This window comes from Lampetra fluviatilis, chromosome 8 (genome assembly GCF_964198595.1).
Source record: "Lampetra fluviatilis chromosome 8, kcLamFluv1.1, whole genome shotgun sequence".
Taxonomy (NCBI): Eukaryota; Metazoa; Chordata; class Hyperoartia; order Petromyzontiformes; family Petromyzontidae; genus Lampetra; species Lampetra fluviatilis.
In genome coordinates, this window is record NC_136282.1 from 4,914,040 (window position 1) to 4,927,287 (window position 13,248).

Genomic DNA, 13,248 nt, shown 5'->3' on the forward strand with positions numbered 1-13,248 from the left:
TAGGGACCGTCCATAAATGACGTCACGCACCTAGTGGGGGGGGGGGGTCAGACATTTGTGACGATGTGTGACGAGGGGGGGGGGGGGGGTTTGAGATGTGACGTCACATCAAAGTGCACAACTTTAAATCAATATAGACAACACGTTCCAATTAATTAAATAGACTTTTTAATAAATGTTTTCTCCTACAACATCAGAGTGCAGCGCCACATTAAATACGCACTACAGTGACAATAGTTTAAAGAGATTTGAAGCATGTTTTATTTTTTGGGGGGGCAGAGCTTTGTGACGTCATATTTGAGGGGGGGTCTGACTTTTTGTGACGCCGTGGGGCGAGGGGGGGGGTCAAAAATTGTCCAAATTCGCGTGACGTCATTTATGGACGGCCCCTTTATCATTGCTTCATTTATCTAATATGTATATATATGCATATTCATACAATGTATACGCGTACAGAAATCGCACTACCATTTATAGCTGAGCCATATTACAGGCAAGCATTTAAGTCTGATTGATTAGCTTGAGGACTACTGTGTTAACGAGTGCGTTATATTTAATGTGCTAACAGTGTCACACACGTGCGTGTGTGCCCATGAACATCGGTGCGCGTCCGATGCTGAAGCCCGTTTGACTGCACGCCCATTCTCAAAGCGGTTCATCAGCCGTCCCGCCTCTGAACACTGTTGGGAAAATACATTTGAACGCCATTCATTCCGCTCACGTATCATCAGCAGCAGCTTCGCGTATTTTTTCTGTTGCTGTTAAAACAATCACTACGGTTTGTGTTTTAAATAAAGTATGACAAGATTTGCATGGAACCAGCCCATGCACCGTGGAATCATAGCCTGAATAATAGGTGCTCGCAAACACACATTCCCACTGACGAATGAATGGCCCGTGATTTGAAGCAGCAGTATTGAAAAGCGGGGTGCATTCCGTTAAAAGTGAATTGGAAAGTTGAGCGAGTACTCACAGGAATCTTACTCCACATGCAAACAGAATACGCAGATCTCTGTGGTTAATTCGCGTCTCATGAGTGCCTATTTATGACGCAGCGAACGTGTTTGGAATAGAAATAGGGAATAGGAGAAATGGGGGAAATAAATAGGAAATATTGACATTAGGACTAGAATGAGCGTATCGGAGACATACCTATATAGCAAAAGGAAAAATGTGGAATATGACAAAATAGTGAATAGACATGGGGAATATGAGAAACGGGGAATAGAAATTTGGGATTTGATCATTAGGCTGCAGGTGGTGCTGCTGCTGGCTTCGATGGACAATGAGTTCGCGACTGTAAGTCTCGACCCACCGCGACTGCTCGTGAACAATAATGAGCTTGTTTGAATTACAAGGAGACTCGGCTAATAAGAAGAAGAAGAGAGATGGGTCACGGCTCGCACTGCCGAATGGAAACGCCGTTGTTGGTAACGGTGCTAGAAAATGTGACAGTAACTCGTGCCCGCGTTTGTTTGAATCGGTCGAGAGAAACTTGCGCTGAGTAAACATGCAACGTCAGGTCTCAACGAATTCTCCATTGGGCAGTCCGAGAAATTACTCATCCTGCCTGCTGCAGTCAAATTGACTCAACGTTGCGTGTTTTACTGGGTGCGTCCTTCTCTAAACGCTTCAGTATATTCGTAAACAAACAAGAAAGCAATTATGTCCTTTGTATCTTGAGGAATACATAGCATTTAGGACGTCACAATTCAAATCTGTAAATTATGGGAGATGATCCATCACGTTCGTAACATTAGTTGGAGGTCACACTTTGCCAACTCGTTATTTGAGTTGGTCGTCTAAATTTGAAAGTGGCAAATGTCCGCATATGCAGTTCTGTTGAGTTGGTGGTTTGCACAAGGCTGGGAGCTTTTGCACACGCAATGCACATCCTTGTGTGCTGGTAAATCTACTCAGGACGCAGTTATATTTATTGTTTGTGTTTTTTCTTATAACATTCTAGTAAGGGTTAAGGCTCATTTAATTTTACGTTTTAAAATCACACACATATCAGCGAAATATGTATTTATTTTGTTGAGGTAGTTTAAAACCGTGTTTATATATATATACAGTATTAGAGTAGCGGTCGGTAACATAAACGTTGCTCCGAGTACGTAAATATTATTGAAAATAATACATGGCAATGGGAATAAATAAGAGTTTTCACTGTAAATCCAATGAACTGACTGTCAGCTTTTCTTGGTTCTTTCGGTAAAGTCACGTAGAAGGGAAATAATAAAATAATAAAAATGAACATAATTTAATAAAATTCTCACGACGTTTCGGCCACAACACAAACAGCCGTCCTCAGGTGTAGAAACAGAGCTGTCAGAAAGACCGCGCTCCAATGTCTTTCCGACAGCTCTGTTTCTTCACCTGAGGACGGCTGCTTGTGTTGTGGCCGAAATGTCGTGAGAATTTTATTGTTTTATATTTGTATTATTGTATCATTTCCCTTCTACGTGACTTTACCGAAAGAACCAAGAATATGAATCCCTGCAGTCACGAAAGCTTTAAATCGAAATTTGATTGTAAGCTCTCCACTCGCGACGCATTTGAGTTAGCACTGTCACCCTGGCAGGGTCTCATGTTTGAGCACTTACCCGTCAACTATACAATTACACTTTTTCATTCATGCTGAATGGACAATTATTGAAAAACGGTGATAATAAATAACTATATATAAAGTAATATTGAAATACGGTATATGTTTTAAATATCGTACAGCGATTTAGAATAATATCTGCCATTGACAATTGACACAGAATAGCTTACAAAGCGTGTAATCCTTGTTGTCATCAACACCCATGACGTTATCCAATTCTGGATGAATGCCTCCTCATGTCATCGCCAATGCTCACGGCCCTGCGATGCCACAATGCTTCTCGCTCCTTCCGTGGAGATCGCTTCCGAGTCATGCTTTTTGTCTGCTCATTCTGTCACCAGTCTCACACATCTTGCCCAAGTTGACTCACCTTCCTTAACAGTCAACAACTCTCCATCGACATGAGCTCAAGCCTCCCGCGCACCACGTGACTTCTGTGTGATCATCCCCCTCTTCTAGATTTGAAGCTTTCGTGACTGCAAGGATTCATATTCTTAGGTTCTTTCGGTAAAGTCACGTAGGTAAAAAATGTAATTAATGACAGTAAAATAAAACAAAATAAAAAAATCACGACGTTTCGGAAGCAACACAAGCCTCCGTCTTCAGGTGGAACCGTCACAGCCACGACAGCTGTATCAAGTACAGCTGTATTTTTATTTTATTTTACTTTTATTAATTTACATTTTTTACCTACGTGACTTTACCGAAAAAACATAAGAATATCATCCCCCTCGCTCCGAATTCCTATTTACCTCCCCGCCCGATGTGGGGACAGGCACGTTGCTCCACTGTGCAGCAGCAACAACAGCAGCAGCAGCGGCTATGCCCTGGCAGAGGTGTGGACTCGAGTCATGTGACTTGGACTCGAGTCAGACTCGAGTCATGAATTTGATGACTTGCGACTCGACTTGGACTTGCATAACAATGACTTTGTCCCACCTATGAGATGTGGACTCGAGTCATGTGACTTGGACTCGAGTCAGACTCGAGTCATGAATTTGATGACTTGCGACTCGACTTGGACTTGCATAACAATGACTTTGTCCCACCTCTGTGCCCTGGTGTAGCAATCTCCTCCCTGACCTCTTCTATCCTGGGCATTTCCTCACGTGTCTCCATTCCTTGTCCATCCTTGTTCCCCTATTCCCCGTTCTTTATCTTCTCTCTTCCGTTTTGACTTGAAACTTTCGCGACTGCAGGGATTCAGATTCTGGGTTCTTTCGGTAAATTCACGTAGGTAGAAAATAGAAAATAAAAAAATAGAAATAATTAATAGAAAATATGCTAATAAAAGCTAAAACCCCCACGGTCTTCATCAGGCGCCTACTGAAGACCGCTTGTGTTGCGATCGAAACGTCGTAGGATTTTTGCTTTTATTATTTTCAAATTATTATTTTCCAATTTTTATTTTTTATTTCTAAATTTATTTTATTATTTCTAGTTTCTTTCGGCGTGACTTTACCGAAAGAACCAAGAATACGTACTTCTCTCTTCCCTTTGCATTTTTTTCTCCCGGTGCATCACCTTCTTGACTCTGCTCCCCCTTCCCACTGTGCCGTCACGGCTACTACAACAGATGCCAGTGATTTCCATAATTTGTCTGATTGTTTCCGGATACGCGCCTTCATCTTCCGCCGTTCGGTGTCATTGCCAGCGTGCATCTCTCCATCCTCCTCCGCGCACGTTTCATCTTTTGTTCCACTGTCTTCATGTCAATGCGCTCTGATTGTCATCAGCTTTCTTCTTTCGGCTCAGTGTTGCTTTTCACGTGCAAATGCAGTTTTCCTAAAAGCACTCCATGCTGCCCCTGAGCGTACGAGTTCACCGGGTGGTGGTGGATTCGTACGGTGCCTATAATCCAGCACGGTGGAGGCAGCCGAGGGTTGCTGGATCATCGCACAGATGTCGTGAATCTCCCTTCCCCGTGGGCGTCGAGGTATCATAGCCTGGGCTTGCCTAGGAGAAGGCGTTGCAGCCAATGGCGACTCCATCGGAAGGAGTGTAGCCCCCTTGCATAGAGGATCGCAGAGCTTGGACAATTGTTGGTGCCGGCTCGCCGCCTGGCCGCCGCATTCCTGTTCGTGCGTGGCCCCTCCTCACTCCTCTCCGTCATTCTCTCTCTCTCTTCTCTCTCTTCGAGAGTGGATGAAGACTGTGCCACAACGTACCCACTTTAACACGGTTGGCTACGTACGGTGCGAAAGAAGTGCATCGTACGTACATACACATTTAAAAAATACCGATTATAATCTGTCGTGGTTTCCAGTGGCGTCCCTCTGACTGTTTTCATTGTTTGGCATTGTATATTATGCATGTACTGCGTATCGATACATGCAATCTATTTCGTGCAACATATTTAAGCAATATCGTCTGGCTAAATAAAGTCAATCAAGCCATTAGTAAAATTACAATTTAACATCTTTCGTTGAATTTGTTTGAATGTAGAATGCATATGCATGGTTATGATTCTTTTAAAGATTATTTTATATGATCATAACTATGTTTATGCACAGTTGGCATAAATAAACAAGTTCAACATAACATACATCAAATATCACCCCCGTGTAGCCTGAACAGACCGTCGGAGCAAGTGCTGTTAGCGAGCACCAATGGGTGGGTGGCCTGCACCACGCCCGGCCACCTTTGTCTCCCCGGTGGCGATGCTTACAAATTGCACCAGCCACTCATTTGAGTATTTAAGGTTCCTGTGTTGTGTTACTCCTAGCTGTAGACAAGCATTACTAATGCAGCACGACTGTGAGCTTCACTTTGTGTTGCACAATGCATTTATATTTCACCCTTCTCATATTTTTGTCAACGTCGCAATTTATTAAATGTAGTGCACGTTACTTAACATCAACTGAAGGTACACACTTGAAACGAGTCACATCTAAGCTTTGTTGTGTGTGTGTATGATTAGCAATTGCAGAATGGGTCACGAAACTGCCATACACCCCTGCCAATCCACAAGTGTTATCCAAACCGGTAGCGGGTCTCTCCCTCTCCTATATCGACTCTGCCAGCCGTTAATGAGCAGCTGGTGCAGTGTGTAAACACCAGAGACAAAATGTGGATGGGCTTGGGTGCCGGCCACACCATCCCCTCGTGTGTTCCATGCCGATCTTTATGAGCCCCTCCTCGCCTAACAGCACCCCCCCCCCAACACCAGTCTGATCTGGCTAAATAGGAGCCCTTCGTGCGTAAGTACCCTTGCGAGATTATAGATAGCGCTGTGTGTACATGCTGGCTCGCACTGCTGTTGATATTCATATTCATTAAGGACGGGACGATGGCTTCTTTAACGGCAGTCGCCGTCCGGCGGGTATCCGTTTCAGCACCAGTTGAACGACAACTCCCCGCAGCGTGTGGCCTCGACGTGGCAGGGAGTACACCTTGTCCCCGCGTAGGTCTGTAGGTCTCAGTCTCTCGAGTGCGATGTCAAGAAGTTCATGAGCGCGTGGCGTTTCGCTCATTAATTGCCCGGGAATATGAGGCAGCGAGCGGGAGGCTCCTTTGAATGATGCAAAATCATTGGTGGGAATTTTGCCCCAAGAAAGCCGAGCAATGAGACCGCGCTGTTGTGCCTCATATGGATGTTATCTTATATCGATTTTAAATCGCGCCTTAGCCCAAGGCGCTTTGCACTCAACATAAAACAGTGCGTTAGATGACAGTGGTTGAAGTCCAGAGTGGGGTTATTAAAAGTGCTGGTGTAGTTAGGGTGGCAGCTCTCTGGCGAATCGCCTGACGAGGCAGGTTGTCATCGCCAGCGAAACGTCGCGGTACTCAAATTGCTCATGTCGTGGGTTTACTCTCCAACACACCGGCGTGCTCAAGTGGTAACTAATTGGCATGTTTCATTTCCATGAACAATCTTACTAATTGGCTGTGTCGGCTGGTAGTGGGTTAACGACACATTTATATTTACCAGATCTAACTCCCCCCGCCAAAAAAATAAAAAAACACGTTATTGTGGATAATATTGGTCGCGAAATGCTGCGTGTTAAACTCATGGTGACGGTCTGCATGGGTGAGAGTCATATCCCATTTAGTACTTTACGGAACAGTCCAACTTCGCACACGCAGCTGGCTTGGTGAGCGAGGCGTAGGCGGGTTTTTGAAAAGGTCGGATATGCGAACGTCTACAGACGTTGGCAGTGGTGCACCGTTCACAAATGCAGTTCTGGGTGTGGGCGGCTATTTCGTCTGGGTGGATACACGCAACGGTCTGACATGCTACGTTGTACCGTCCACATTTATCTATTTATGCAACGCAACATTCGCCTGAATAGCCAGGGTGGAGGAGTTGAGATCACTCACTCGCTACTCTACTATCACTCAGTCACGCACTCAGTCACTTACCTGCTCACCCACTCGCTCGTCGTACAAACACAAGTGAATGGGAGAGGAACTCAGTCGGCTGTTGGGACAAGTGCTGTTGGTGAGATGGCTATTCAGGTCGGCTCGGTACGAATGTCGTTTTGCAATCGGTTCATTGAAGTCCAAGTGTAAGACTCTTCGGATAAGCGATTAAGTGAGCCACTCACACATACGCATACATTGCGAGGAAGACCGTTTAGGAATATTATACCTGGCCTGGTGACTTCACCACTTACTTTCATGCAAAACCGATTTGGAAAAAAACATCTCTCTCACCCGATGTGGCATCGGGTTGCACCCCGTGCTGTCCAGCACTAAGTCCGACGTTTCGCTCCACGTGCTGGGAGCTTCTTCAGGAACTGAATGCACAACCCAGCACAACCGCGCAATCCTACCCCGGCATGCGTAGACTTTCTTCACTCTGTAGGCAGACACTGATGGCAAGTGTGTGATCCGCGCAGTGCTTCATTTCAGTCGGAGCTGACCTCCGGAAAGCTGTTCTGCGAATGATCTCGGCACCCAGCCACATCCATAGTACTCGCAGTACCACGGTGGTGTGTGTGGCTTGTGCGGGTGGTTGTGTGTACGGTGCGGGAACGGTAGTGTAGTGGTTAACGCGCTGTGCGACGAACCTGGCGACCCAGGTTTGAGTCCCACTCACGGCCAACACCAGTGACGATTGTTTGAACTGGTCCTGGGCCTCCTCTAGGTCGACTCAGCCTCAAATGAGTACCTAGTGTGGTGTGTGAACATTACCACTAGGGAGACAAAGGCGGCCGGGTATGGTGCTGGCCACCCACCCCCTCGTATTCCATGCCGGCCTTCAAAGCAGCACTTGCCCCACAAGTCGGTAAAGGCCATAGGGGGGATATTTGTCTTTGGTGGTGTGAGTAGTGGTGCGCAAAGTGGTGGCACACAAACACACGTGTGTGTGTGAATATTACTGACGGTTAAACGATACCCTGAAGGAGAGTACTGGGATAATACAGGTAGGAACAACAGTTCCATACTGCCCACCAGGGATTATTTGTCTGTCGTGCATAAGCCCCGCCCAAACATGTAGTACGCTCCCGGATTGGTTGAAGTGCGTCACGTGACCGCGAGCTGTCTGTCGTGCACAAATGCTCTGTCCAACCAAGTTCCTACTTGCCCACTCCGAAGGAACGTGTTTATCGATAGGTGCACTTTGTAATCAATTGTTGGTGCCTCATGGCAATAATTCCTAATGAAAGTCTTCCAAGCAAGGTTGCAAGAAAATATCTCGAGAGAGAGAGAGAGACGCATACCTGGGTGCATGGAATACGAATGTGAATTTGAAGCAAATTGTTGCATCATCACCAATAGCAGCCATGTTCAATCTGGATGAATGCTCAGTTGTTTTTCTTCCCCGTGTGTTGGTGGACACAGGTGTGGTTCCAGAACAGGCGAGCCAAGTGGCGCAAGCGGGAGAGGTTCGGGCAGATGCAGCAGGTGAGGAGCCACCTGGCGGCCGCCTGCGCCTTGCCACTGCTTCCCCAGCCCGACACCTACCCACAGGTGTGTACACGACAGCTACAGGTGTGTGTGCACCCACAGGTGTGTGTGCTCAGCAACTACACCTGTGTATGTACACCCACAGTGTGTGTGCACCCACAGGTGTGTACACACAGCACGTACAGGTGTGTGTACACGACAGCTACAGGTGTGTGAACACAGCACGCACAGGTGTGTACACAACAGCTACAGGTGTGTGAACACAGCACGCACAGGTGTGTACACAACAGCTACAGGTGTGTGAACACAGCACCCACAGGTGTGTACACGACAGCTACAGGTGTGTGAACACAGCACGCACAGGTGTGTGTGCACCCACAGTGTGTACACACAGCACGCACAGGTTTGTGTACACCCACAGGTGTGTACACACAGCACGCACAGGTTTGTGTACACCCACAGGTGTGTACACACAGCATGCACAAGGTGTGTGTGCACCCACAGTGTGTACACACAGCATGCACAGGTGTGTACACTCAGTGTGTACACACAGCACGCACAGATGTGTGTACCCACAGGTGTGTGTGCACCCAGTACCCAGCAGCCACAGGTTCGTGCACTCAGCCTGTATGCGTGTAAGCTTCTTATACACACACATGCAGACAATGATGTGCACTATCTCAACGTTATCGTCAACTTTGGTCCACACACTGCTGGGTAGTGGCCTGCTGACACCGCTGTAGTATTATTTCACCGTTTTGCCATCCCACAATTCTCCTCGCCCCCTGCACGTGAGCGGAGATCATCGCTCCGTCTCCGCAGTGGTCGCCCTGTCGGGATTGTCGTCTCCTGCGGGTTACCGCGCCGTTAACAATCCGTCCGTCACCAGTCTCGTCCAGCGACAAACGTCCCTCTCTTGCGACGTGTTCTGCCCCAGACCCACTTCCTTTCCTTTGACGTCGTTGTGATGTCTCTGTGTTTCTTCTCCGATCCACTCGCTTGCCTCTCTTTCTCTCCGTGTAAGTCTGCATTGAGAGAGGTGCACAAGCACAATAAACAAAAATGAAATACGAACCATCTGTTATTTTACATGCTGTGAAGAAGGGCCATTACCCAACACGTCGGATGTTCTCAATGTTCCTGCTAAGACCACGATGCTATCGAGGAATGTGTATAAAGTGCAGCGTTCCTAGGGGGAGGGGACACTTGAAGGATTCTCAGAAGTAGCTCTGCAACATCTCCTTCCGTGGGCCATTCTCGCGAACACGTGGTTGGCGCGCCGCTGTGCGAGAGTTGCGAACGGACTCTTCGTCTCACAGCTGGAATCAAATTGAACAACAACAACAACAAAACCGACTTGTGACAAGCGAGATTTAGCAAAGGGATGGAGAGCGATGTTCAGGAGGGCTGGCATCAATAGCCTGGTCGCTTGGCTCGTGTTGCCTCACAGCAATAAGCTCTTGGGTTCGATTCCCTCTCTTTGTGTGGAGTTTGTACGATGTCCTGCCCCTGTTCTACACGGATTTCCTCCGGGTTCTTCGGTTTCCTCCCGTCGTTAAACAAAATAAAAAGCCACCCATATGATGTACCTGGCATTGGCCAAACCATCCGAATGCCAAAAAATTACTTGCAAACTACTCAGTTGGGATTACACAGCAGCAGCAGCAACATCACCCACCATTGTACAAACTTGACGTGACCCTCCTGAAAAAGAGCCTAGAGACTCATTGAGCCCATTTCTGGGTAAATAAGCGTAATTAAACACAACAATTGACCGCGATCGATGACCTCACCACTGTGAACATTCACAAACAATACCCCCCCCTCCCCACACTACCAAATATCTCTGCAGCACGCTGATGATGCTGCAGAGCGCAGAGGCAGCGGGTTTTAATTGCGCTGATTTGAAAGCGCCCGGTCGCGTGTACTTTGGTAAGTGCATTACGAGTAGAGCGCAGCTTCAGGATGTGTTGCATTTGCTGCCAACGGGAGGCACCACGGGAGGGTTCCGAAATATCCCCGCGCTGACGATGCGCGCGGTGGCAGGCGGACGCGGCGGTGATAATTGACGAAAATTATATTTTTGAAGCGCCATAGAATCTGCACCGAGAGCGATAAAACGATACGGTGCGGGGGAGGGGGTGCTCGAGAGACACGGAGCCCCCCCCCACACCCCCTCACCCCACCCCCGGGTGTAATTATCCTGTGGGAGGGTTGCGCATTCAATTATATCCGTAATACGTGAGGCCGCTTGGCGAGGCTGAACGCAAACGGCCATCGCGCCGACGTGAGCGCGAGCATCGGCCGACGGCTATTTGTGTCCGAGCGCGTGTAACGCGACGGGCACATCGAGTCGACGAAGACACCGGCTGGAGGCAAAAGGTCACCCACGCGTTCTGCGCCAGGGGTGATGTCAGCAAGCGCCTGTTGGAACCCGGCACGGCACGTAAGGTGGGTGGAGGTGTGTGGCCAGCACCACGTCTGGATGTCTTGGTCTCAGCTGGGGCTGAACGATTAATCGATTTCAAATCGAAATCGCAATTTGAAACAATGCTATTTAGCAAATCGCAAAGGCTCTGATTTTTTGCGGATTGAAAATGCCTATTGCTTTCTTATTGGAATGGTTTTATTTTTTAATATTATTATAATAACTTTATTTATTGAACTTAACAATTGTTCTATGTTTGATTGTTCTATTGTCATTCTTGCATTAGAATATTTAGAGCAGTTCATATTTTGATGGTATCATGTGGTAATGCTCCATCACATGTTTTAAATATATTATATAGTGAATATTGAACTGAAGCTTGACTTAAAAAATGTAATCGCAAATCAAATCGCAATCTCTGTCAGAAAAATCGCAACTAGATATTTTCCCCAAATCGTTCAGCCCTAGTCTCAGAAGTGCTGATGTTTAGGTACTATTCAATTTATGCTGAGTCAAACTAGGGGAAGCCCAGGACCAGTTCTGATGTTGATCTTTTATGTTAGCCGAGAGCACGAATGGAAGGAACTACGGTCACCAGATTCGTAGCGAAGTGTATTAACCGCTGCACTACCGCTACCCACAAAAAATACAAAACCCCACCATGTAGCCTTTACAGACTGTTGGGGCAAGTGCTGTTAGCAAGCACCTATGAAGGCCGGCACGGCACACGAGGGGCTGGGTAGCCAGCACCACACCCGGCAGCCTTTGTCTCCCCAGTGTAAATATTTACACATTGCACCAGGTACTCATTTCAGGCTAAGTCGACCTCGGCGAAACCCAGGACCGATTCAGATATTAGGCGCTGGTGTTGGCCGCGAGCAGGCGTCGAACTCGGCTCACTGAGATCATCGGCATGGCGCGCTAAACGCTAGTCGACCACTCCCCACACACATACATATACACACACACACACGAACATACACCCACGTACACACATGCACATCACGCGCCGAGTTCGCTGACATTTTGCGCTGACGTGAGCACCGCGTCCTTTGTTTTTATAAATCTATCCCCTCGTTTAAAAGCCCTGGCGACAGACCTACATTTGTGGTCAGGCAATTAAGCGTTTTCAGTTCAATGCAGCCCCCCTGCTGCCGAACGGCGAGGGACGCATTACGGGTCTTGAGTTACACGGGTGTGGACACTGGGAATGTGTCGGTGTCGCATGCTCGGCGTGGATGGAAAGCCTCGTCGTTAGTTGCCTTTGCGATTCCAAATGGAGTAGAATGTTTCCCGAGCCAGGTGAGAGACTTTGACTTTTAAACAACTTTTATTGCCGCCAGCAGCAACAGCACTGGAGGCGATTTCGATATGAAATACACAAAGTCACCAGTAAACAAATGAAAATGAACGCTACAAATCCACGCGCTGTGGCGCTAAAAAGCACCGCGCACAACACGAAAGCAAAGTCACGTGGTTGTGGTGGTCATCGCGCACGCCACGGTGACGAGCGAGCGCTTCAGAAGGTGAACACGAGGGTGCCGTCCACGTTGGTACAGAGGGCAGGTGAGAGCGAGCGAGCGAGTGTGTTGCGACAATCAGGGAGACCTGTGTGTGTGGAAGGAGCGATGCAGGCGCGCCGTACTTGTGCATGTGGAACTTCTTTCGCACCGCGCGAGCCAACCGCGCTAATCGGAGGTGCGGAGGAAGGACAACAAACTAAACACACAAAAAGCAGTGCTAAATAAATTAGTTGTGAAAATACATTTGAAAGTGCAAAGCTCCAGGGGCTGCCTGATATCCTGATATCGGAAGGGAGAGCGTTCCAGACGGCTCGACAAAAGCCACTGCGCACAGCCGTTCCGAGCGTGAACGAATGCTGTCAGTATCTGCGGCGTCATATTGCACAGTGCAGATCATAGTGCGGTCAATGAATATGAGAATAGGTTTTCCCTTTTTTCTGGCAGCAAAACAGCTGTGTTAAGATGTTAAAACACCAAACCTTTACCAAGTAATCATGTCTGCATTAACCACAATGCTTGTGGTCAGAATTCAAACAAAAAACACTGATAATATATGCATTGTATTTTAAACGGATTGGTCCACACCAGAGACAGCTTTCTTTTGAGCCTCGTCTCAAACGGTGTTAGACCAGAAGACGCCTTCAGTTTGGTGTTTTAACATCTTAACACCCGTGTTGTTGCCTATTATCATAGTTTAGTACTGGCAAAGGAGGTCCAATGAGGTAAGTTAATAGTTGAGTTCGTTCATACGTAGTGTACAATATCATTGTGGTACGTATGAAGTGCATAATACAATGCGACCACATCTCAAGATGCTGTGCAGGAACGGTCGACAT

At 47.4% G+C, this 13,248-nt stretch overlaps 1 protein-coding gene across 1 annotated transcript in view; it reads left to right on the plus strand.

The window, feature by feature from the left end:
* Positions 1 to 13,248, plus strand: part of ALX1 (ALX homeobox 1) — a 67,100-nt gene that overhangs the window by 22,927 nt on the left and 30,925 nt on the right. The window contains exon 3 of the mRNA XM_078858785.1: positions 8,396 to 8,524. Coding sequence (XP_078714911.1) covers positions 8,396 to 8,524 — 129 coding nt within the window. The remainder of the gene's footprint in view (positions 1 to 8,395; positions 8,525 to 13,248) is intronic.